Raw genomic sequence first — 26,890 nt, forward strand, 5'->3', positions numbered from 1 at the left:
ATTATCACAGGAGATGCATCAGCAAGAATGTGATGGATAGCAACATCCTCACACATCTCCAGTTTCTGGAAGAAGAGGAACCACTAAGTTATTGTCATACCATAGGGAAATACCAAAACCTCAAGACAAAGTGATTCCAGGCTCTGGAAGGGATTATTGTTCACTGAGGTGCTTTATGCATCCCTGGACTTCTTAATATCAGTGTCTAACTAAAATATGGGGGAACCAAGCCCATCTCTGAAAGAGGAGGAAACACCTCCGGGGGCCAGCAAGGAGCTCCCAGGTGTCAGACTGAAACTCAAGTGTCATCCTCCACTATAGTAGTGAACAGACAAGGAGGTGACAGAGTTGCTTAAGGTGCTGAATAAAACTGAAAGAGATAAGGAAAACCAGTGTGATATGACCTGTCTCAAATTTTTCAGGCCATGGAAGAAGCTGTTGAGCTCAGGAACAACTTAGAGAACATTTGCAACCTGTTTTGGTCCAGTGTGGGCAACTGTGGGTGTTGGGGAACAATTTACATAGGGGTGAGCTGTGTGACTGCTTCTTCTGTGTTCTGGGAATCCCCCTTGGAGGCTGAGTAAGCATCTCTAGCTGAACAGGCATCTTTACTTCCAGAAATATTCCCTTCTGCTTGAGGCAGGATGGTTGACAGGATTGACAGGCAGGTTGACACTTCTTTTCTTACAGCTCTTGATAATAACAGCCAAACTCCAGTTTACAAATCTCACTTGGACTGGGGACATGGAGGAGGTTTAACTCCAAATCACTTGGGTTTGCAGGAAGTGAAAGGACACCACATTTTTAGGTTCACTCACATTTCCCTTGAACTCTTGACAAAGCAGTTTTAGGAAAGGAGATTTTCTTTCTTTCAAAGGAAGAGGGACCAAATGGAAAATTTTAAGGGGAGAGGAAAGTACCCCCTGAACCAGTCAGATGTGTCATTGAGAGTTGCTGCCATTACCTGCGTGTCTTTGCTGCTGCTGCCTGTGGGGTTTTCTTTTGTCTCAGTGCCAGGTCCAGGAGGACCCTGTGTTGCTGCAGAGCTTCTGAGAATGTGTCTCCACTTCTGCTTTCATTTTCTGTTCTAATTTAAGTTGCCTCACTGCTTTGGTGTCTTGCTTAGGTGCCTCAGTCCAGATAAACTGCTCTGAAATTCAGCCAAAAGACCTTTCTTCTGTGTGTGGACAATCCTGGAGTGCTAATGGGTATATTTTTCCTCTATCCAAGCTTATTGTTCTCTAAGAATTAAATTTGAATTGTGGTTACAAATCAAGTTGAAGACATCCCTGCTCATTGCAGGAGGGTTGGACTAGATGACCTTTAAAGGTCTCTTGCAAAACAAACCATTCCAAAATCTCTGTAATGCTTCCAAATCTCACTTTTCCTGTGATAGAACTTTCATTCCTTTGGACTAAAATAATTTTAGAAAAATTTTGCACCTAGCACTGGGTGCATAAATCTGTTTTGGATATCACCGCCTTCTGCCACTTGTGCACGAGGTTCTTTGAGAGGGCCCCACACAGGTAATCAAGTGACAATAATTATGTTTCTCTCCCATTAGCAAACAGTGGGAAGAGAAAAACACAGTGAGCACGGAAAAGGAAGATGATAAAAGGAGAGGGTAAAGTGTTATGCAGATTCTGAAAGGAACTGACGTGTGAAATGGTGCAATGATAACCAAGAAGTTGAGCTTCCACCTGGGTACTCCTCTTGTGTGTAACTGGCACGGAAGTGTCAGTTTTTGGTGTCACTGGGGTATTATTTGGAGAACCAGCAGCACAAGGCTGTTGGCTGCTGCAGGAGAAACATCGAGAGAGCTCTTGTGCCCATAGATTCAGATTAAGCAGTGAAGTGTGTTTAGATTGGCAGCTTTTTAATCAGATTTTGTAAGTTTATCTATATCAGGAATTACTGCCCTGCACGGTGTGTGTTGGGAGGTGCTGGTGGATGGATAAATCCAGGCTGTCCTGAGAACCGAACCCTGAGGATTGGGAATGGGGAGAACGTTTCCATGTTTCTGTAGTCCCATGCCAGGTTAGGGAATGTTATAATAAACTCAGTGAACTTTGCTTCCAGAATTGCCCCTTTAGCAGCCTCAATGCTGATACTGATCCCTGTTTTTTCCAAATCATTCAGTATTTGGCACACTCTGCACATGATTTCAGGCTTTAGCTGTCACAGATTATTTATGCCGGGTTCGGATGCTTCCAGTGGACAGTTTGTTTTGGATTTTTGCCACGTGCTGCTAATGCTGTCCCTGAAAAGGAACATATTGAGCCTGGTCTTTCTGAATGTGTATTAAACTGTGAACATATAGCAAACACATAGAATGTAAAAATCAACCGGTATTTACATGTTTAGTGTCTGTGCAGAGCCTAATTGGCAATCAAAGTTTTAGTCTTTTTCTGCCAACCTGCTAATAATCAGATGATTATTGTTGGTTTTATGAGGACCCCCTGAGCCTTCCCCTTGGAAATAGTCATTGATTTTGTTATGTAGGAGTGCCCAAGTAATATAATTAATTTGTAACTGTGTTTGGAGGTTGTATTTTTTATGTTGGAAATACAGTTATGTTAGTGTAGTAAAAATGAGTAAAGTCAGAGTTCAGGATTAGTTTGAGAAGAATCTTCATTCAAGCATAGAAAATGGAAAAGGATATAGAAAATATTAGGCTGAAAGTATTTGGTCAGAGGGCTGGAGCCAGGCTGGGAGAGCTGGGGGTGCTCACCTGGAGAAGCGAAGACTCCAGGGACACCTCAGAGTCCCTGCCAGGGCCTGAAGGGGCTCCAGGAGAGCTGGAGAGGGACTTGGGAGAACGGCCTGGACAAGGGGGAATAGTTTCCCTCTGCTAGAGGCAGGGCTAGATGGGATACTGGGAAGGAATTCTCCCTGTGAGGGTGGGCAGGGTCTGGCACAGAGTGCCCAGAGCAGCTGTGACTGTTCCATCCCTGGAGGTGTTCCAGGCCAGGCTGGATGGGCCTTGGAGCAACCTGGGATAGTGGAAGGTGTCCCTGCCCATGGCAGGGGTAGAATGAAATGAGCTCTAAAACCTTTTCCAACTCACACCATTCCATGATTTTGTATTGATTTAAAATGCCATAAATGTTTCCTTTCATAGGCATGCAGAGTCCATGAATTTTTGGCCAGAGTGTTCCCAGGAGTTTGCAATAGGCAAAATGTACAAATGACTGGAGTGTAGCATCATTTTTATATGTTCACCTGTAAATGTAAGCATGTAGTGACATGAAAGGCTTTAATTACAGTAGTGCCTAGAGCATGTATTAATGGGTGGCAAAATACAGACTTTATGTCATTCTTTTCATGTTCCCATTTAATTTTTTATGTCTAAATGCAAAACCATTAATTTTTCAAGTCATATAATAGCTAATACAACAGCCTGCTGGAATGGTTGTCGTTAGGAGAACCTTTCTTCCTGATATATGCTAATTACCTTAGGATGGATATTTCATTGCATTATTTTCTCCAAAATGTTTCAGAAAAGCTGACTGCACGCACAAGGTGTGTTGGATGCTGAGCCAGGGCCAGGCTCATGTGCAGCAGGGCATGGGAGACCACAACCAATTAACTTCATTAACATTGCTTTGACTTCCCTCAGTACTCTGAGCCATGGTTGGGGTTGTTACCAGTAAACCCCGTGGCACCCCTGGGATTTACAAGGCTTGAATTAACGCACCTTTGCTTTCTGAGCTCAGAAGCTTCTGGTCTTTGAGAGGTTTTGTGGGGAGGACTTGGCTCTTCTGGATCCCCAGAATTGCTGAGGCTTTTAGCATCTCCCTGGGGTTCACATTTGGTTTGCTGGACTCAAGTTGTTTGGCTGCAGAAGGCCCAGGTGTTTGTTGTTACACCAATTCCATGCAGAGTAGACATCTCCAGAGATGTTTGGGTGGGTGGGGTGGAGTGGCCTGGCGCTTTATAGCGTATTTGTTGGGTGCGCAGGAGGGAGGAGGGAAGGTCAGTTTGCTCAAGGTAACCAACTTAAAGTCCTGTTTGCACTTCTCACGTGAATCAGCAGTCTTGGATACGCTCTGATAACATCAATAAAAGTAGCCAGCCCTCTTGGCCTGAGCTTTGAAGTAAAATCTGGGTGAGGAATTATCGAGCTTAAGTGTAGTGAGGGGTTTGTTCCCCCCTTCTTGATGAAAAACTGGTGCTGGAGTTGCAGAGCTACACAAAGCAAGCCCAGCCCAGCACTTCCCTGACATCATCCCTGCTGCATCTGTGCCTGTAGTGAAGCCATAGGAAAGCAGCTGGAACACTTCCCGGTGTATAATGTATGTCCTGCTACCAAGCAATGCGCCATGAATCCCTGCCAGATGGATTTCACTGGGACATATTAATTTCTGTGCTTTGAAGTGCGCGTGGCTGGGGATAATATACTTAATGAAATATTGGAGCGAGAAACAATACAGCATAAAACAGTGCTGTTCATTTGAGGGCATCAGAAATGAAACAATTCTCCAAATCCCAGCCTTGGAGTGGACGTGGAAGATAAGGGTGGCTGTACTTGGACTGAAGGTCCTGGATCTGGAAACTTCGGGAATACTGCAGGAACAGGGTGACCAGTGAAATGCTTTCCCTGAATACTCTTCCCAGCATAAAATATCTGAAGTTCCCTAAATCTGTTGTGGATTTTGACTTCATGTTTTTTGACCCTTCTTTAGCATTTTGTTGATGCTGTGAGGGAGCTGTCACAGTTGCGAGGTCTTACTGCAGTGGGGCAGTGCTCAGCGAAAAGCACAAGGTTACAAATAACGTTAGGATGTGCATCATGTAAACTTTATTCTGTATAAAGTGTCACTGCCACTTGATTGCCCCAATCCTGGTTCTGAGGGCGCTGCTTTTCTCCCTAGTTCCCTTTTGTCTTTCTATTGGAGTAACTCTGAACCTCTTCCAGGGCAGTTTGGAGTTTGTTAAAACTGGTGGAGTACTGGGGCCCTTTAACTCTGGATTTGCTTTTATCTGGGGCTGCTGGTGGCGTGTTATCTTCTTGTAGTGGTGAAGTTTGAGAAATCAGCTGCACATTTCAGTGTTTCAGTGCCAGAGATATGGGTTTGCTTGGTTTTAAGCAGTACAAGAGAAATAAAATGTGTAATGTACAAAGGAGTTGGTTGCAATAACTCATATCCAGTGTGAGATATGGACATCTCTGAAAAAGGGTGATTTGGTAAGGGAAAAAGTGCTGCTGAATAAATTATCGTGGGTTCAAAATCTCCTGGACAGGAAGGAAAGGAGTTTATCTCCTCTTCACTGGCACAGGACCATGGAAAAATGTATCTGTGGCAAGGGCTGGGTGTGCAGGGGAAGGCGATGGTCATTTTGTTTTAGCAGTTAAAATTTGTGGGTGCTGAGTACCACACCCCCATGAGATGATTGATTCATGATTGAGGTTGCCTGGTGTGCTGCTCACAGAATTTTCAGTGAAAATCAGAGGATCCTTCTGATACCTCACATTGGGGGCAAAATTAACAAAAGCTTGAGGGTCTGTGGGAGTTACATCTGAGTAGGGAGCCTGTGTTGTGTGTGTAGTGTTTGGGTGTTGAATACCCTTATCTGCTACAGCTTTGGGGTGTTTGTAGGATAACACCTAACCTGATTTTATTTTGGTTTTTTTTCAGCCTTGCTAACATGATGACCTGACAAGATACAGCACAGTCCTGACTATGCAGCACAGGGACTGATGGGAAAGGATCCAATATGAGTGTAAATGATGTTGGAGGCAGACGACGCTTTGAGGATAGCGAGTTCACACTGCACATCTACCCCGGGAGCATCGCCGAGGGGACCATCTACTGCCCCATCACCGCCAGGAAAACCTCCACAGCCGCCGAGGTCATCGAATCGCTCATCAACAAACTCCAGCTCGAGAAGACAAAATGTTACGTGTTGGCCGAGGTGAAGGAGTTTGGAGGGGAGGAATGGATCCTCAACCCCACGGACTGCCCGGTGCAGCGCATGATGCTGTGGCCGCGCCTGGCGCTGGAGAACCGCATCAGCAGCGAGGATTATCGCTTCCTGCTGCGGGAGAAGAACCTGGACGGCTCCATCCACTACGGGAGCCTCCAGTCCTGGCTGCGGGTGACGGAGGAGCGGCGCAGGATGGTGGAGCGGGGCTTCCTCCCCCAGCCCCAGCAGAAGGACTACGATGACCTGTGCGGTCTGCCGGACCTCAACGAGAAAACGCTCCTGGAGAACCTCAGAAACCGCTTCAAGCAGGAAAAAATCTACACCTACGTTGGCAGCATCCTCATTGTTATTAATCCCTTCAAGTTCCTACCTATTTATAACCCCAAGTATGTCAAGATGTACGATAACCATCAGCTGGGGAAGCTGGAGCCCCACATTTACGCTGTGGCAGATGTGGCTTACCACGCTATGCTCCAGAGGAAGAAGAACCAGTGCATCGTGATTTCAGGAGAGAGCGGCTCGGGAAAGACACAGAGCACCAACTTTCTGATTCATCACCTCACCGCCCTCAGCCAGAAGGGATTTGCCAGTGGAGTAGAACAGATTATTCTTGGAGCCGGCCCAGTGCTTGAGGTAAGATGGAAACGATAGTAGTGTGGAAATGTTTTAACAGGGAAAAAAACCCAAACCTGAGTAGTTGGGGTTTTATTGTGGCACTTACTCTGGGGTTATCTGCTAAATACTGATAATGAAGTGACAACAGCGTTAGCAGTGAGAGAAGGTTGTGTTTCCACCTATAGAAATCCTACCTGCTTCCAAAAAAAAAAAAAAAAGAGGATAAAAATAAAAGTACAGCAGATGGCTTGCTGCCAAATTTGTTAATGCTTTGTTTTCTCTCGAGTGTTTCTTAATGCTGGTATATCTCAGTGGTTTCTCAGTGGGAAAACGGAAATGAGAATTATCAGTAGCCATTTTCTAGAATTTTGAAAAGAAAATTCATTTCACACAATGTATTGATAAAGTTGTATTTATAGAGTTTCTGTGCACTCAGCTTCTTTGAGCTGGGGAAGAAATCAAAGGTAACTTTCATGGTCAAATTGGTGTTTTCTAACCATGAGTGCTTGATTCAGCCACTTTTTGGTTATTTTATGAGGACTCTTCCTGTGTATTCGAGGTTAGATAAACTGGACCATCAACTTTTCAGCTATGAAACTCTGAAGTGGAATATCAGCATTCATTAATTAATTAGTCTTGAGTTTGCCCCATAGTCTTGAGATGGTTTTCCTTGGAATTGCCAGCTTTGCTGGTTAGAATTTTGTTGGTTAAGGCCCATCTGCCCGTGGGTGATGTGTCAGCTTCAGCTCCTCTCCCTCCCTCTCCCATAGTGTGCAATTAAAGGTGGTTACTGCAGTCACCCACACTGGTGACCACATTAATTTCAGAAAACTGCTGTGAAGACTATTGCATTCCACCTCCAGTCCTGTTATTCCACCTGTAGTTCTGTTATTTATTTGAAACACTTCCATGCTGTTTAGTTTTTGATACATTGCTTAATGTGTCACGTTGGACCAAAGTTGTTTTATAGTTCTCTTTAGCAGTGTCAGAGGGAGCATCTCTGTCTGGGTTAGATTTCCAGAGGTGGAGAAGAGAGATCTCCATGAAAGAGAAGGCAGAAGGGAGTTTGAGGAATTGTTTTTTTTCCTTAGATTCTACTTTTCTCAGGAATAGGTTGTCTACTTACTTGGCTCTTAGATGGAGAGAGGCATCACAAATTGTTTGCTGGGAATCCTGCTCTGGTGGCCACTCACTTCTTCTGGGGACCATTCACAGAATGGTTTGGGTTGGAAGGGATCATCCTATTCCACCTCCTGCCATGGGCAGCAACACCTTCCTCTATCCCAGGTTGCTCCAAGCCCTGTCCAGCCTGGCTTGGAACACTTCCAGGAATGGGGCTTCCCTGGGAAACCTGTGCCAGGGCCTCCCCACCGTCACAGGGAAGAATTCCTTCCTAATTTTTAATCTTTTCCTTTAAAAAGCACCTCTGTAGTTCCTCTCCTTGGTTCCCTTTCCACTGGTTGCTCAAAGCCCCAGTGTCTGGCAAGTTGTGTATGTTGGGATGAGGTGGAGGGCAGGGATCACACTCCAGCCTTTTGTTTTCCTTTCGCAAGATCTGCAGCTGTTTTTGAGGGAAAAAAATCCTGAATCATATCTGTTATATTTTTTTTTTGCTGTTGGAACAGAAGTTTGCATTCCTTCACTCCAGCAGCTGGACGGCTGCTGTTGTGCTTTGTCTGCTTCCAGGCCTCTTGGAAAAAGTGGGAGTAATCCAGAATTTCTTGTGCTCTGCTAGCACCAGTCTCAAATAGTCAAATCAGGCAGCCTGAAAGATAAAGTGGCTATATTTCTGCTTTTCCTTCTTTTCCTAGAATTTCCTAAGAAAGGGATCTTCAGGGCTGAGCTTTGGGTTGCATTACTCTGCAAACCGTTTGCAGATTTGACCTTTTGAGTTGTGATTGAAATAAACTGAATAAACTCTGGAAGTTCAGATGCCAAACTTTTGGGGATTTTTTTCTTCTTTTCCTCTGTTGTTCTTCTCTCCTCCAGACACCTCCTTCATTCCCTTTGCTTTCCCTTTGCATGTTTAAGATCAGATTGTATTCAGCTCAGGTTTGTCTTTCAGAGGCAGCGACACAGCACTTTGTGCTGCCACTTCTGATTTAGGGAATGGAGCAACCAACAGCTCACTTGAACCTGTTGATCTCTCTCTGCCTGAAAAGTGTCTCTGGCAGAAGAAGTGCATGGAACCTCCTGTTCCTGGGAATGCCTTTGCTGTCATGCTCACACGGCAGGAGCGGAAGTAGAGCAAAATTAAGATTTCTTTTTTTTTTTTTTCCCCAGCTTCTCTGTTTTCCTAATTTACCTTTCTTGAGCAGCTTCAGGCTATTGTTTGGGATTTTTTTGTTGTTGCACAGGATTCCTGAGTCTTGTCCAAATTGGACTTTTGTGGACGGCTGTCAAGACAAGCTGTTACTGCCCTCTAAGCACGGTGACATCATTCACTGGTTGTACTCATAGTCTGAGGTGTGTACTGAGACTAGGCGTGTCCTTTTAAAGTGTATTTGATCTAAATCCTGCGGATTTTCTTTCTCCTCTGCTGGGATTTAACAGGAAAATTTTGTTGAAGTGGTTGCAGTATGCTCCCTTTGGTGATACACGATATTTTAAAATATTTGCATCTTTATGTATTATTTGTAATAAATTATATTCCTTAAATACCATACTAATTTTTCCAATAACAAGATTCCATTTTTTTTTAACAGGTGATTTTTTAATATATTTTTCCTCAGTTCTCTCCCATTTTCTTTTAAAGCACATTTTGTCTTACAAGAACTTGCTTCTTCAGCAGAGCTGAGCTTACAAAAATTTTGCATTCTTAAGCTTCAAGACTGAGCTTCTCAAAATCCATAATTTTCTGTAGTTAATTGAGGAAGAGCTCCCCGTGCTGCAATTCCACTCTGACTCTGATTGACTCCATGCAATACTTGAGGATTGGACGGAGTCAGTCATGCTCCATGCTTGACTTCTGCTCAGCTGGATGCTCCATTAGGATCCCAGAGTGCCACACCTCAACAGGACATTGAGGGGCTGGAGCACCAGGAGCTGCTGAGGGAGCTGGGGGGGCTCAGGCTGGAGAAAAGGAGGTTCAGGAGGGACCTTCTGGCTCTCCCCAGCTCTCTGACAGGAGGAGCAGTCAGGCGGGTCAGGCTCTGCTTCCAGGGAACAAGGGAGAGGACAAGAGGAAATGGCCTCAAGATGTGCCAGGGGAGGTTTAGGTTGGAAAAATTTCTTCGCTGGAAATGATGTGGCTGCCCCATCCCTGGCAGCATTCAGGGTTATGTTGGAGAGGTTGCACAATCAGATCTAGTGGAAGGTGTTCCTGCCCAGGACAGGGGGTTGGATTAGATGACCTTTGAAGTTCCCTTCCGATCCAAATCATGCCATGATTCAGTTTGTGCTCTACCTGGAGAACTGTGCTTTATCCCTGTAGGGATATCTTATCCCAGTTCTAGGGGACTTGTTGATATGAACTTGGAACGGTGTTTTAAAACCGTTTTCTCTTTAATTGGATTAGCTAGAAACATCCAGATGAACTTTATGTTGGAATCCCAGCTTGTTTTTATGGACTGTAACCCTTAGATGTGGGATGTGGGTGGGATCATCAGCTCGTAGTGCTGCATGGTACAGTCTGTGAGAATCCTCCTCCATTCTCCTGAACCATGCTTCAGCTTTCTGGGGAGCTCTGAATGCAAGTTAATTTATAACATCTTGCTAATTTCTTTTTCAATTCTGCATAAAAGAATTTTCCTACTGCAAAAGTAGGAAATTCCTCCCTGGCTCAGGTATGCCCAAAGGTCCTCAGACAGGTATTGGATGAACCTTGGTCTAAAGGAGTCTGCACCAGATTATTTTACCTTTGGTCCCTTTCTCAGCATCTCATTTGTCACAGGAGCACAGCCATGGCAGCTACACACAGCAGATGTGTTGTCTGAGCGGCTGTTTATTTGCCTTTTCAAACATCCCAGTGGGGATCTCTCAGTTGCTTTTTTTTTTTTTTAAAAAAAAAAAAAAAAAAAAAAAAAAAAAAAAAAAAAAAAGAGCCAAGAGCTGTGTTCCTGGGAGAGGCCTCAGAGCACAGACGGTGGCCAAGGGGAGCTGCTGCTGCCCTTCACAGCTGATATGCATCTGCAGCATCTCTGCCAGAAAAAAAAAAAAGGAATTGATTCCTTGAATTGCTTTGGAAAGAATTGCAGAGCGCTTTCTGTAGACATGGCCCTGCGATTCACATTCCCAGTGGTGGTGGTTTGCACAGGAACCTTAGGAGCAGCAGCTGGAGTTGCTTTTTGGTTTCTGGAGCAATATTGTGCAATGTGTGTGTTTTGCTTTTGTGGGGGAAGTCAGAGTTGCCACCTGAAGGCCTGGGAAGCTGAAAGCCTTTATTTTTTCTTGTTTCTTTAATCTTGATGATGGGATTGTTAGAGGGGAATGCAGGCAGCATCTAGAAGATATTGACTGTTATTTTCCATGACTTTGTGCTAAGGCACAGGATCCTCCCAGCTGAATTCAGCCCTGGCAGCTGGAGCTGCAGCCCTGCGAGGTGTGAGCAGAACGACTCCACACTGCTGGAATTGCAGTGGATGCTGCTGAATGTTTCCAGAGCCAAACAAAGAGCCATTGAGTCGAGTTAAAAAAATCAATTAACTGGAATGATCAGGCGTGTCCTAGACTTCCAGTAGGTTCGGGTGGCTTTGGACAACACGGAGGGGCCAAAGCTCCCTCTGCACGGGGCCTCCACTGCTTCTCCTGTGTGTGCCAGACCTGGAGTTATCCTAGGAAGGGCCCAGCTCCACTGCAGATCCCACACTCTTAACTCCTGTACTGTGGAACCAAGATAAGGGGACACTTGATTCATATAGGAATTAGGGTGCCATTATTTACCTGTGAGAAACTACATTTGCAAATGGACTGTATTCGTATTTTTACCTGGAGCAATGCTAATGGGGTGTGCACTTTGACTGTATTCCCTTTTTCCCCCTATTCCTGCTTGAAACAGTATTAATGAGAAATAAAATTTAAGTATATTTACATTTTTAGCCCTTACTTGGAACAATATTAATGGGAGGTGACCAAATTCCATTAAAATGGACTTAGTGAAAGAAATAGATCCTCTGATTCAGTTCACAATGTTCGGTTTCCAGTACACTGATTTTTAAGTAATTGGGTTTTGTATTGTGTGGCTCTAAAAATTTTATACCCAAAAAATGGATTTGTATGAAGGGGAAAGGGAAGATTTATTATTCTGCTTATTATTCACTTTTGATCATTTTTAATCTATCATATGTGCAATTATCACGGCTCTGCCATCTGAGTTTGGGGTAGGTGTGAATGTAGCAGCCAGGATTTTTCCCCTCAGCATTCTTGCCTCCCCAGTGCCTGGAAAGGTTAGAGAGAGAGCAGCACACGGAGATTATCCAGCTGATGCCTAATGTGGGAAGAATTTGTGCAGGCCTGACACAAAGGACTCCCACAGCAAGGCTCAGGCACCAACTGCTTTTCACCAGTGCTTGCAAAATGCTGGGATTCTTCAGCTGGGGAGGTTTTACAGTTTCAGGCTCTGTATCAAATAGCATCTTGTTCATCCCTTTTTCTGACACTGAATTATTCAATATTTTCACTGTAGTCTTCCTGCCGTATCCAGATGGGCTGTATCAGTGCCTGGGTCTAATATTGTTAATATTTTTCATTACTTGCTATCTTCAGCAAATATTTTATTACTCCAAAGTCCAGATAATTGCTCTTGAATGACAAAATTTGATGTTTCTGCCCTGAGATGACAGTGGGGAGATGAATTTGTTATTAAAACAGGTTTACATGAAGCTGCCTTTTCTCCACCCTTAAAAATTAGGAGATATTTTATTTCCAGGAGGGAAATGCCAAAAAAACCCTGCCCTTGTTGGGTGGAGTGCTCACCTTGCGAGATATCCTGATTTTATGAACCTCTAGATAGCTAGACTTTATGGACCTCTAAGTATCAGGATCTCTGGCTATCCAGATTCTATAAATATTTATGTATCTATACAGTATAACCCTGAATCTGACCTTGGCAGGGACCACATGTTCATGCAAACCCAGATGATGCTCAGCATTATATGGTATTAGAGAACAATGTACTTTCTTAATACCATTTTTTAATATCTTTCTCTGTCTTACTCCACCAGTATGTCTGTTATTTGGGTTTGTATTCAGCTTTTTTTAGTAAAACTTGAATATCAAGGTGCACATTTAATAAAACATGAAGGAAAGGCCCATTTTCTGACATATTTTTTTTCCGTTTTTCTCTCTATTTATCAAATGCTGTAATTATAATGTAGCACTTTGATAAATAATGTTTTTGATCCAAGATCATGTTGCTGCTGTTCAGTAAGGCTTCTGTGAAGACTTAATAACCAAGACAAGAACTTTTTATCCCTAATGTGCATAGTTAATACAACACTATGTTTTTCTAGTCATGGAGTGAGAAGTTAATGTCTTAGTAGGGATTTTGTTTCTTCCCCTCCCCCTTCTCCCTGTCAAAATACAGAATTTCTTTTGGGTTTTTTTTTTTTGTTTGTTTGTTTCAGGAGTATTTATTGATACCCTTTTGACTTTTCTCGTGGCTGGGTAGCCTGTATCAGAACCCACATACTGGGCTGGGTGCTGGGTGGGCCCTGTGCTGCAGCCCTTGGTGGGGAACAGAAGAGCCTGGGAACAAGGAGCCTTTGTAGGACAGGGGCTACACCCAGCTCTGGTGGTATCAACTGGCAAATTTGGGCTTTTTAATGGTTTCTGCCATCCCAGTGGCTTTTCCAGGCCCAGAATGTGAGTGCAGTCCCCTAAACACCTCTGGGAGAGAATTTAGGTTTGCTTCTCTAGGAGCAAATCCCTCTCCTGACTGCTCAATGACAAAGTGTCCTGCTGAGCTCAGAAATTGTATACCAAGGGAGCAGATACAATTTTCTGACTCTGTCCTGCATGTCTTCAAGAGAGAGAGGTTCTGCCTTCTTATTTCTAGGGCAGGAATGACTATTTGTAACAAGAAATTGTGATTATCGTTTATTTTATACAGTGGGGAGACAGAGACAGTGTGGTTAGTTATGGAAGGGACCACAGTGGTCACCTGGTCCCACCTCCCTGCTCAGGCAGGGCCATTCCAGAGCACAGGGCACAGGCTTGTGTCCAGGCAGCTCTGGAATATCTCCAGTGAGGGAGACTCCACAGCCTCTCTGGACAATCTGTTCCAGTGCTCAGTCACTACACAGGGAAAAAGTTCTTCCTCATGTTCAGATGGAACTTCCTTGGCTCAGTCCCTGCCTGTTCCTCTGGTGCCATCGCTGGGCCCTGGGGCAGAGCCTGGAGCCCTCCCTGCACACAGGGACGTGCAGGGCTGAGGGCCCCTCTCCACTGGGGCTCCTCTCCAGGCTGAACAGCCCCAGCCCCCTCAGCCTCCCCTCGGCAGGGAGGTGCTCCAGGACCCTCCTCATCTCTGCAGCCTCTGCTGGACCTGCTCCACTCTCCACAACTCCCAGACAGAGGGTGCAGCCTGGTGGGGGCTGGGCTGTGCTCCCAGGAAACGAGGGACAGGACAAGAGCACATTGTCTTAAAGCTGCCTCATGGGAGGTTTGGGTTGGACATAAGGAAGAATTTCTTCACAGAAGGTGTGATTAGGCATTGGAATGGCTGCCCAGGAAGGTGGTGTCCCCATCCCTGAAGGAATGACTGGACATTGCACTCAGTGCTCTCGTCTGGTTGACAAGGTGGTGATTGGTCACAGATTGGATTTGATGATCTCAGAGGTCTTTTCCAACCTGAGCCCCCATGATTCTGTGATAATTACAGCTCTACAGTGATGCAATGTGTAGATCTTCTTTTCCCATGTGATTCCTGTGGGAATAGAGAAGTCAGTGCATTCACTGAGGAGTGCAATGATGGTCATTGTTTAGGGTTGTGTCACTGAAAATGCCTCAGCCCAGGAATTGCTGGGATGGGTGTTGTTGTCCACCTCTTCTACAGCATATGGATTGCATTTTGTGGTTTCAACTTCTTAAGGATATAAAGAAGTTTAACCAAACGCCTCCTGATTTGCCCCAATGGCTTTGCCAAATCCAAGAGGACTCAGTTAAAAGAAGCAAGGCACTTCAGGGAGGCAGAGGCAGGGAGCTGCTCAGATTTGTTTGCTGTTTAAGGTTAAATATTACGTAGAGGTTAAGTTAAAGCTCGGCGGAGGGTGGTGGAACAATCCTCTCCCAATCCCACATTGCACAAGTCGTGCAGGAGCTCATGGCAGCAATTCAGGGTAGGCAAATAAAATCGTTGTTTGCCGTGTTTGCGGAAGGGATCTGCCTTAACGGCAGCAGCAGGTTGCAGCTCCCTTCTATTCCCTTAATTAAGATGGATGAGGGATAAACGTCGTGCCAGACAGTTGAGCCTTTGGCTTTGTCACTCTGATTGGGGATTTGGATTTCTCCAGGCAGCGGCTGCGATAGGGAAGATGAAAGGACAGGCAGAATCTGAAGAGTTTAAAACAGTGGAGACCTTTTATAGATTATTTATTCTTAATGTGTAAAAAACAAATTATGTCCATTTTGCATCAGCGAGTTAACAAAGCTCTCTCTCCCTGGGTGGCTGGTCTCCCACCATCACTCCCTGCTCCTGTGAAGCCTTGCACTGAAGGGGGAAGCACCTTCTGATCTGGAGTGAAGAGCCATGGAGAGTGAGGTCTTCCTCCTCACCAACAAGGATCTCTGGGCTGCAACAGGTGAAGGCTTCACCTCATCCTCATCCTTGGAGGACAGGAGGCAGGGCAGGATGAGACTTGCCTGCTCATCCCACCACTTGCAGGCAGCTGTAGCTTAGGGACCTCTTAAATTGGTATGATCTTGATCTAATAAGTCTGAATGGGTGTTTTTGGGGCCAGCTTGACTACCAACAGCCATAAGGAAAGCTTGAATAAAGAAAAAGATGTTACAATATTAAGAGTCAAAATAATTACAAATTTAGCACAGCACAAGACAAATCAGGATTGTTGGCTGTTATGAAAAACATTATTTATAGTTATGGAACATATATATGTATATCTACATATATGTAAAAGGACAGGTTGAGCAATTTCTGCCCATAATGTAATTTTTTAAAAAATCTAATTTTTTTTGCCTGTGTTGTCCAGATCCACACTATTCTTATTTGAAAGGAAGACATAACAACAAAAGGATGCGATTCCTGTGCAGTGACTTTGTGGTAGAGACCAAAGATTCACTGATTGTCTCAAAACAGGCAGATTTACTAAAGGTTTTTAATTGGGAGAATAATCTTGGCCAAGGATCTCTGTGAAGGATATCATAGGAGAATGAAAGCAGCTGGGTAAAAACGCTCACATCCAACATAAGGATAAAATGTTTATACTTAATTTGCTTTATCATCGAGGAAATCAAAATATTTTTTTTGAGAAACAACAGGGTTGGGGAGCAAAGTTTTGGTGTGGTGGGTTGGGCGGGAGCTGTCTCCTAAATATTTGTTGCTTGAGTGCTTTCCAAAGCAGAGCAGATCCAGACTTCAGCAAGGCATCTGATGCTCTTGGAGAAGAAATAGAAAAGAAATAAATGAAGAAACAAAAGAGAAAGAGACAAAGCATTTTTTATAACACAAAATCCCTTTTTGGAGAATTAGTGCTTTCTCAGGATTCCAAGTATTCTGCATACAGGCTGGTAGGTGTAAGGAGTAGTCCTGAGTCTCTCCTGTGGAAAATTGTGGAGTTCAGTTGAGGGTTTTCTTCTCATATCTACAAATGTAATTATCCTTTAATTAAGGAGATTTGGAAAATAGTCCTGAAGACCAGAAAGTGCAGTATTTTTTTTGTTTTTCAGCAAATACAGATGGAATGGTTTCCATCTGATGGAGATGGGGAAGGTTTGGTGATGTCTCCTTAAAACAGCCTTTTCTATGAGGCTCATATCCACTTCTTCATTGAAAAGGAACTTTGCAAACTTTGTAAATACACTTTTCTGGTTTAGTTTTGGGCTCTGAAAAATGTGGAGTTGGAAACATCAGAGTATGTCTTTATCTCCAAGGCTACAGCCGTGGAGCTGGCGATGCTCAGAGGAATGTGTTTGAGTTATTAGGCTGAACTCTGCGTTTCTGGGCCAGAGTGTTCCTGGTATTTGGAGGCCTCTGGGATAGAGGTAACCTTGCCAGCAGGTCATAAATTTGAGCCAGGCTTTTTTACCTTCGTCAGGAAATTCATGCTGGAGCTTTCCTTAAGCCAGGATTCGCAGTGATCTAATCCCAGCCCGTTGCCAAACCCGACCTGGGAGTTGTTTTGTGCTGTTCCGTCGCCGTCTCTTTGTTTTGTCCATCGCGTTCCAGATCACTCGATCTCCCCGCTCCGCACTTTTCACCGGGGCCGTTCATTGGGACTGGCTGAGTTGAGTGCACACAGTCAGCCTGCAAAACCTCACTGTGGGCAATGCCCAGCACCAGGATGTGCTCTCCAGGGCAGCTGTAATGAGCAGCTCATTTTAGTCTCTCCAAATAAGCATTAGAGGAAAACCTATGATGGGATTTTGGAAGTTTTTTGGGATACTTCATACACAGGCAGGAAATCTGCATTGCTGGTGTCTTATCAAAATCAGATCAATGCATAAATGACAACAACATCTTGTATAATAATATATATCAATAGCTCCTATTGGAAATATTGGAGGAATAATCATAAAATACATATCTCCCATAATACTAATATATGTATTATAATATTAATTATATGAATACACACACAAGTCTGTGTTGCAGGTGTCGCATAAAAGTCCAAAATAATATATATTATAATATATGCCATAATAATACATGTAATAATAATGTAATTACATGTACACACACCCTAATCTGCATTTCAGGTGTCAAGTTCAAAATAACATCTATAATAATATTTATTATATTAATATATGTAATGTAATAATAGTGTAATGATATATATACACAAAGAGAAATCTGCATTGCAGGTGACTCAAAGTAGTTCAAATTTATATATATATAAATGTCCTGTAATAATCTATGTAATAGCAGTATATCTATATACATATATACAAAACCAGATTTGCATTGCTGGTGTTGTGTTCATAATTACATATTATTATAGTAATAATAACAACAAGAATATTAATATAACATCTCAGGTGCCATACAGAATCTCCAAACAATTACTCAGGTAAAACCCCGCTGCATTCTCTGAGTCATGGCTTAATGTGAATGTAAAAAGCTTTATTTCAACTTAATTCTCAAGCTATAAAACAAGTAAACCCTTTATGCTATGGAAAAGCACATCTATGATGGACAGTTAAAATATTTTGAAGAGTATTTAGCAATGGAAATTGGAAATTTGTCAAATTTGTTAATTATTGCATCTGTTAATGAAAGGTGAGGTATGATTGTTGCACGTTTGGTACAAGTGGAGATTCTGCTCCAGTACATTGTTACATCAATGGGAGGTGAAATTCATACGAATTAAGCCAGCTTTAAAGGAATTTCAGAGGATTCCTTGGAATAGCAGCTGCTCAACACTGGGATGCTGATGATGTGTAATTCCCAGCAGTGCTGTCAGCGTTGCTGGGTGGTGATTTTTGTGTAGCAAATCCCCTTCTCTTTTTTTTTCCCTGCAAATTGAAGCAGAAAGACCTGCTGCCACATCCTGTCCAGATTGCCACTGGGTGTTTGCTTTAGATCAGAAAATTCTATTGCTAGACATGTTAGATTAAAATCAAATGGTTAAAAAGTTATATTGTGGAGAGAGAAAGACCTTCAAAGTCCTTTTGGCTTGGGAAATAGATCTAAAAATCCAGCACAGGGTCACCTGCCATTTCCATTGCTGGCACATACAGCCAGTCAGTCTAAATTCACCCATAATCCACCAGTGCTTCCCATTTTTGCATCATGTAGCTGCTAAAAATGATAAATAACCCAGCTCCTCCACTTGTGCTGCAAATCAGGGGGATGGGGATGCACCTTCAATTTTGCACAGTGAAATTTCCTAAATTGCCTCGTGTCCACGCACACAAATTCCTTGCCTTCTTGAATATTCTCAGTGTAACAAGTGGGCATCCAAGAGCTGTTAAGCCTGGATTAAGGCTGATCTTGGGCTGCTCCAGGAGGGATTACAAAGCATAATATTGGCATTAAGGCTGGGAGATGGGAGTGAGGCTTTCCAAAGTGCTTACGCAGCACAAAGAAACTGCCGGCGCCTTTCGGCTCGCACGCGGCCCTGGGCTGCGAGGGACGACCCAGGGCTTTCTAGAGTTACATCACAATTATAATATTTGTAATCACAGAGATGCAATAGAAATAACCTCCTGGCAGAAGGGAAATATGTGGGTAATGAATGGGTGCAACCTGCCTGTTGCCATCCTGGGTTTTTGTGCTGGCTCGTGCAGCCCTTCCCGCTCTGCAACATCTGGTTTTCATCTGCTGCAGGAAAGCCAAATAATTTCAATGAAACTGGGGGAAAACATAATGCTTTTTTTTTTTTTTTTTTTTTTTTTTTTTTTTTTTTAGGATTTAAAAAAAAAAAAAAAAGACAATATTGATGTTTGCCTGGTTTTCAGCTGGCGTTAATTAGATTTATCAGCAGGGTTTATCGACAGTGGACGCTCACTTGGATGCTCGAGTTAATGCATCATTCAATGGACAATGAGATTAACAAGGGCCAAGTGCCACGTTTTTCCTTGGAAGAGCTTGAAATGATAAATAATGTGAGTTGAGGTTACTCTGATTTTTGGTGCATCCCCCAGGTGATGAGTCAGCACGGCACTGGGGCACACAGGGGATTTTACTGATGGGAGCAGCCTTAGTTCAGTGCAACTGGCCATGGTTGCTCTGGGATTGAGGATGTGGCAATACCTGCATCATGTTAGCCTACAATAAAAGTGCATTCAAAATGCATTCCCTTAATTTAACAAAAATGCATTCCCAAATATTAGATATATTGAAAGAAAAATAAATATACAATGGGTGTACAAGATATATTAATAAAAATATGAGATATAAAAATATAAAATAGGTATAAATATACATGAGATATAGAAATATAAAATAAAAATGTATTATTTTCTTTCCATCTGTCCCTCTAAATCAGAATAAGGTTGTAATTGAAGTCTATTTTCAAGTTTAGATCAGCATGGGTCAGCATCTGCTTAATCCCCATCACATTAGAGGCCCCCTGGACTAAGTTTTGTAACTGCACTTTATTGATCACTGGGCTTTTAAAGACATCCATGAGCTCTCAGCAAATGGAGCCTTTGTCCTGATTGACCCTGTTGGGCAGGGGATACTTGAGGAATAGGCAGGCTTTTTGTTCCATCTAGGCTGCAAAACTCCTATGGGTTGTTAGATGGTCTCCCCTCAGTGAGTTTTTGGTGCTGGGAAAGGTTTCTTAAGATAGAATTATGAGTAAGCAAAATATTTCTGGTTTTCCATATAAATCATGGCTATTCAGCAAGAGAAATGGAGCTGGGAGAAGCTTTTCTAATAAGTAGGACATCTCACCTCCTGGCTTAAGGCATGAGGATCTGTGAGAGCAAATACTGAAGGAGCCATAAGTCTATATTTTGATTTAATGGTTGTAATTTTAAAATTGCTTTATGGTTATCGTGTCATAAGATCTTAACCACTAATTTTTCCAAAGAGTTTAATTAAATTTCAAACTTTCAACTGTAAATTCAAAATAGAAAATAGGTTTGAGTTTACTGTAAGTTTCTTGCTTTGAGAAGAGTCACTGCATTTAATAGAACCATGGAATGGGCAGGGTTGGAAGGACTTTGATTTATTTGACTGGATTCAAACCCCACAGTTAATTCAGCTTCACCCCGATTGCCAGGTCCACACTTCAGTTTCTTATGAGCCAAATTTCTCTGGACAAGGAGTTGGAGCAGAGTACCTGCAATTGTTCAGAGTGTTTTCAGGAAAAATCATGGTCTTTTATTTTTTGCTCCCATCCCATTTCTTGCCAGGAAATCAACTGAGTTTAATTTTGTGCCTCTTGTGGGGGGGTTGGTCCCAGAGATGGGGTCAAGGGGATGCAGGAGGTGGACAGTTTAGTGAGTCAGGACTTAAATGTGTGGATAATTCAACATGGCTATTTCTCTCCCTCTTTTTACCTCTCACATGAGTTATCTTTGATGCATTTATTTTCTGAAGTGGCAGTGGAAGGATTGCAAATCCAGCAACCCCCAAACCATATGTTTGTAGGTTGGATCAGGGTCTTGATACAGTTGGGAATAGTGTCCCCTGTGTATTTGTGCCAAATGTCCCAGGCCACAGCAGGGTATAGGGGGGAATCTCTGAAGGTGATGTTGATTCTCAGCATCACTTAACATCAAACTTAGATTTTAGAGCTCCTTAGCACCAATTCTCTCCTTTCCCCCCGCTTTTTTTTTGTCCAGCCCCTGATACTGTGGGATTATTTTTCCATGCCTTGTTTCGATCCCCACCTGTGTTTTAATTATTCTAGTGACTTTAGCATGGGCAACTGGTGAATTCTCAGTAGTTCCCCTCTGCTGGATGCCATCCAAGGGAGGAGATGGGGAAGGAGGAGCAGTAAAAAAGAGAGATGGGCAGGGAGAGCCCTCGCTCTCGGATGCCGGAGAGCGGGTGAGCGAAGCCTTCCTGCTGAAATCCGGCCAGCACGAGGTAGGACAATCGTGCTGCTGTTCTCCTTGGGAGTTATAAACAAGAGGATGAGGCTCAGCAAGAGAAAGAAAGGTTTCTTTCTGTGGTTTTCCTTTCTGTCAGTGTTTTAGTTTCCTTTTCCACCCTCCTCCTGAACTGCAGGCAGATCTATTTAGAGCAGAAATGCTGTTTTCACATGGGTTTAATTTTTTAATGGAGTATTTTACTTGCTGATTAAGGTCAATAAAGAAATACATTTAATATTCTCTTGAAAGATGTAAACAAATCACTCCTTAGTTAGCACTGATAGTGTTTATGTTGGGGTTTATAAAGCTTCTTTCAGTGAGCCAGTGGGAGCCACATTCCCATCTTCCCCAGCCGGGATAAACAGATGCAATCCAGTGATTCCTGCTACATCCTGCACGCATTTTTTTCAATGCAAAAAGGAAAGAAATAATAATAAAGAAGGTTGAAATAATAATAAATTCACAACATCCCAATGCAACAAGAGTGATTGAGCTCCTTGCTTTATTCCCACTTTCAGGATGATGTGTGCATTGTTATTTAAAGGATCTTTCCACTCTACAGCCATAAAATCTTTCAAAGATTTTAGCTCTCTAGGAGATACTTGTGGAGATATTTTGACCACTTGAGTGATCATGTCCTTGTTGTTTTCATCATCTTGAGAATTGAGTAGTATATGATGAGGTTGTCACCTCTCAGCAGTGACTTTATATGTACGGAATAAAGTTTTGGAAGTGGATAATAGGTGCTGGAAAATGTGAGATCTGGACCTAAATCTCCCTCCAGCCTGTTTTTCATTGGCAGGTCTGGTTCCTCTGCATGCACTCCACTGAGCTTGACTAAAATCCTGTAAACCATCACCTCTGTTGTTTTGCCACATGAAGAGACATTTAGGACATCAAAACAATGGGTTTGGATGTATTCCTTTATTTTTTTATTGAGAACACAAAATTTTGTCTTGGATTAGTCGTCATGATCCAAGATACTCACCCTCTGGAGCCACTCTATCATGCAAGAGTGATACTTGTCCTGGGTGGGAGCTGGGGTTGTCCCTCTGGGTGCTGTCCTGCCCTTGGTCCTGCAGGGAGGGATGCTCCAGTATTCCAGCCTTGCTCCTGGAGCAAGTGCCAGAGTGCCAACAGCTCCTTTCCTTGCAAATAAATGCTGGTTCTCCGTTCATTTTTACAAACCAAGTGTAATTAGTAACGGCCCACTCTTCATTGTGCTGTGCTGCAGCATGTTGGGTCACCACTCGCTTCCAAATAATAGATGGAAATGTGGTTTTATTTGGGTTATAAATTATGTATTGCTGCTCAGCACAGGGAGTGCTTGTTTTTCCTTTGCCTTTTCACATCCTGGGCTCCTCTGGTTAAGGATCATTTTCTCCCATTAAGTTCAACCAATAAATCCCTTGCTAAACTGAGAAAAAATGCTCTGAATTTGTACTTGAGCTTTGCAGTTTGTCTCAGCCTGGCAGAAGACGTGTACTCAAATCCTGCTGGGGTTTTCCAGCTCTTCCAGTCAGGCTGGTTAAAGATACTCTTATGTCTGTCTACAAAATTTCCCACCTCTTTCTGTGTCCTGCCACAGCGACTTTGATACCAACATCAGGTTGTGATTTTGGCTTATTCGCTATATATTTAATTACAGAAGGTTTACTAAAAGGCTTAAACACACTTTAGTGATTCTTCAAAAGTTGAACGAAGAAATGCTGTTCTGAATTTTACTGTTGCAGAAGCTGCAAATTTCTACAAGGGGAGTTGTAAATGTTTTGTTTAGTTACAAAACGGTGGAGAGGGACTGAGTATCATCAGAGTAGGGAGCAATCAAGGAGGGTTTGTCAGGCTGTATGGTGGCAAGGAAACAGAAAAGGTGTTAAAAGAAAAGAGAGGTACAATACCTGTGTGCTGGAAACCAGCACTTCAGGAAATCAGAGGAGAGGGAAGTTAATGAGAGTGTGCTCCAACAAAGCCTTGCATATTCGCATGAAATTAATTGGATAACGAAGTCTGGTTTGCCATTTGCTCCGGCAAGCAATGCCCCTGTGGATTTTCCAAGTGTATCTGCTGTGTTTCTCCTGCTGGCAACTGTAGTGGGAAACATTCATGCACAGATCCCAACACAGCAGGTCACCAGCACTTCATCCAATACACCTTTCTTTGGAATATTCGTATGTTCAATGCATTATTGCACATACGTGTTATCCTGTGTTCTTCTGGAGGGCAGGAAGGTTTGAAAAGCTGGTGTTCCCCTAAATATTACGCACAAAGACTAAGGAGATGGCAAAATTAAATGCTTTTTGAGATTTAATTTGTTCTAAGGTGTTCTCAGTGACACAGCACCTTCTTCCTGCTTCCCTTCCCTGCCCTCCTCACATCTGGAAAGATCTCAGCAGCTGGTGGGGGGAGATCCCAGACAGAGCTTCAGTTGCACTTGGATACTGCTGTAAAAATTTGGACTGTGTTCCTTCCTCTGATTTGCTGCATTTTGGGTCAAATCAATGCAGAATGGGTGGTTTGGGCCAGCTCTTTGCTCCTGGAAGTGTTGCAGTGAGATGGGATGTGTGTGACTGCTGTAAAAATTTATACTCAAAGTGTTGTTAAAAATCCTGCCCTTCCATGGAATATACAACCTCAAACTACATTTATTAATACATACATGAAAACATGGAATTGAGGGAAGATGCCTTGAGTCCACACTTCATGATCTCTTGTTTGGCTGAGGTGGATGATGAAGAGCTGCTGCTCATCTTGGCGCAGACAGAAGGAGCAGCAAGGCCTCTGCGTCCTTGGCATGCTGGCAGCACATCTGCCCTGGCACACCAGGCCTGGGCTCGGTTTGACTCCTGCTCTTTCCAGAAAGGAAAAGGAAAACATGCTCCCAACATCCATCCCAACCACTTGGCATTTTGCAGGGGCAGGCTAGGAAGAGGTGGACAGTAGAAAAATATCCGTGTTGGTTTTGAAACATTTTCTGTGCTGTGGAAAGTTGGAGTATAAAATCTCGCCATGTTTGCCTTAATTTCATTAATTCAGGGCTTTCCTTTTTTGCTTGGATTTTCTCGTCCTTTAAACCCCAAAACGCTGTTCTCAGAAATACCGGCCTTGGCAGCGTTGAGAACATTGCGCAAAGCCAAATAGGTGGTTTTGGCAGGATTGCCTTGGGAGGGAAAGCTCCTTCCCTGCCTGGAGCCCTCTCCTATGACAAACAGAATTGCAGCACCGTGCCCATCTCGTGCCACAGGGCATCAGCTGCTCTGTGCTCGCCTCGCAGCTGTTCCCTCTCTGCAGGGAATGGATGGAGTGGTGTCAGATTCACCCCCAGCCCAGGAACCTGGATCACTTCATAGGAAACCACTCCATGATGGCCTCAAGGAAACCCCAATTAATTCCTCTGGGAAGGTGACAGGCGGTACCTGTTGAATTGTCCTGTTTTGCTTTACCTAATGGCTGAAAACAGACACCCTCTTCTTACACAAATATCTGATGGGAGCATGTTGATTTTTGAGACTTTTCTTTTGCTCCCTAAAAAAAAAACAGTGCCAGCTATTGTTTCTCCCGATGCTTATCAAATATTCTGGTCCCTGATAAGACAATTATTTTTCAATGCTTCCCGTCGATCCAATGAGATAATAATTTTTTCAGTGCTACGCCTCAGTCTGACTCCTGCAGGTGTTGTGGTCCATCCCAACACTTACTAATAAGTATTTTTAAGCTCTTACTTCACCATTTGAACTGTGGACATAAGGGAAAAGGTGTTTTAATGGATCAGTCTGACATCCAAAGCTGCCTATGGCTACTGAAACATTACCAAAGCTGGAAAACACGAGCCTGGCAGTGCCGCCGTGGTGGAAGCGACTCACCCAAGCTGCGTATGAGGCACAGAAATTTTATGCTGCTGCTCAGTGGCGCTTGAAATTTTGGAATTGCATCAAGAAGAGTTGTAGATTATTTATATAATCCTACAGAAAAGCAAGGAAGGACTGGAGATATGTAGATTCAAGTTTAACCTTCTCCTTACTCAAGAGATTTTTTAAATGTGGTTTTTATTGTGTTGATTTAATGGCAGATCTCTGATTTGGTTGGGTTTTGTTTGTTGGAGGGGAGGGTGTGGATGATTTCTCTGTCGGTAAGAAGCAGAAAGTGGCTGAGGTCTGAGAGGAAGGACAGCAGGGGCGGGAGCCAAGCTGAGGCTCGGGTTACACTGGTATGTTTTGGTTGCTGCCTAACGTGTTTTTGTTTTTCTTCATTACACATATTTCTCTTGGGAAAAGCAGGAAAAACTGTGTGTCAAATATACATCAGGGCTCTGTGCCTCTGCTAAGAGGTTCCAGATGGGGAGCATTATGACATGGACACTTTCTCCTGCCTTTCACTTTGTTGGTGACAAACTGCAGGAAAACTTATATCAAGCCCAGAGTGTGCAGTGAATGCTGCTGCTTTTTTTTTTTTCTCTCTCTCTTTTTTCCTTCTTCTTTTGAGCATATTTTGGGCTACCCAAGTATGCAATAGGAAGCTGAAACCTTATTTCTGAACATTTATGGCCCCATGTTGAGTCATTATATTCAAACAAGGGTAAAAAACTAGAGTATTGAAGGAGAGGCTTCCTCCAGATGGTGGAGTGTGTCCAAGGCTTGTTCAGCAGACCATATCCCTCTCCCTAAATTTGAGGCTGATGGCTGGGAATGAGAGGATGGAAGCTGGTGAGGATGCCTCTGCAAGAGAAGAGTCTCTTGGCAGTGGGTGATGTTTCATTTCTCTGCTGGGCAGAGGCTGTGGCTCCACCTGGGGTTGGAGAAGACCTCCCAGGATCCTGCTGGATTGTTTCCAGACCTGCCCTCAGGCTGAGGGTCCAGAGCTGCTTGACCTGAAGTGAGTGGTGTGGCAGTGGGAGCCGCAGTCAGGCTGGGGCAATGGCAACCTGTCATCACCAGCTCCTAAAATCAGTGAGTCACAGCTTCAGCAGTCCCTGAGTGCTACGAGAACTGTCAGCAGGTGACAACAGCGACAAGAGCTCAGCAAAAAGTACTACAGTGTTGTCAGGATGTAGTTTCTTGTGTGGATTGTTTTGCATAATGAAATTATGTCCTAAAAAGTAGCACTTGGTTTGTGCATTGTGTTATTTTGAAACATCAGTGTTTCCAAGACAATGGGCCAAAAAGACCCAAACCATGTTACTTTGGGAAGGATGTGAAGCCAGGAGTGAGGGGTGACTTTCTACAGCTGGATGTAATGCTCCAGGCTCTAAAAACCAGGAGATGCTTTGGAGACAGGAATTTACCCCCATCTTCTGCAGAGCACGGAAATATGTGGATGGTTGACTGTTTGAAAATAGAAAAATCATGTTTTCTTTATCAAGGGCTTCAGGACAGATGAGACACGAGTGGTCAAGAGCTCTGGAGACTCAAAAGCCTCAACCTGGAAAGGAAAAAGGCAAATGTGGTGCTGAGAATGTTGTTTCCATGTTGTTTATCATCATGGAAGTACAGGCATGGGTTATAAGGACCTTTAAAGGCCTTCTTGTACCAACACCTGCCGTGGACAGGGACACCTTTCACTAGGCCAGGCTGCTCCAAGCCCCATCCAGCCTGGCATGGAACACTTCCAAAGATCCAGAGGCAGCCACAGTTGCCCTGGGAAACCTGTGCCAGACCCTCCCCACCCTCATAGCCAGGAATTCCCTCCCAAT

The 26,890-nt window shown here is 43.5% G+C and overlaps 1 protein-coding gene across 6 annotated transcripts in view; it reads left to right on the plus strand.

Annotated features, from left to right (window-relative positions):
* The first annotated feature begins 5,656 nt into the window (after positions 1-5,656).
* Positions 5,657-26,890, plus strand: part of MYO9A (myosin IXA) — a 140,606-nt gene continuing 119,372 nt past the window's right edge. For all 6 annotated transcript variants that reach the window (XM_083871017.1, XM_083871018.1, XM_083871019.1 and 3 more), the window contains exon 1: positions 5,657-6,561. In XM_083871017.1, coding sequence (XP_083727143.1) covers positions 5,719-6,561 — 843 coding nt within the window. In that variant the 5' untranslated portion in view covers positions 5,657-5,718. The remainder of the gene's footprint in view (positions 6,562-26,890) is intronic.

Source organism: Zosterops lateralis, assembly GCF_965231275.1.
Source record: "Zosterops lateralis genome assembly, chromosome: 13".
In the NCBI taxonomy this organism is placed as follows: domain Eukaryota; kingdom Metazoa; phylum Chordata; class Aves; order Passeriformes; family Zosteropidae; genus Zosterops; species Zosterops lateralis.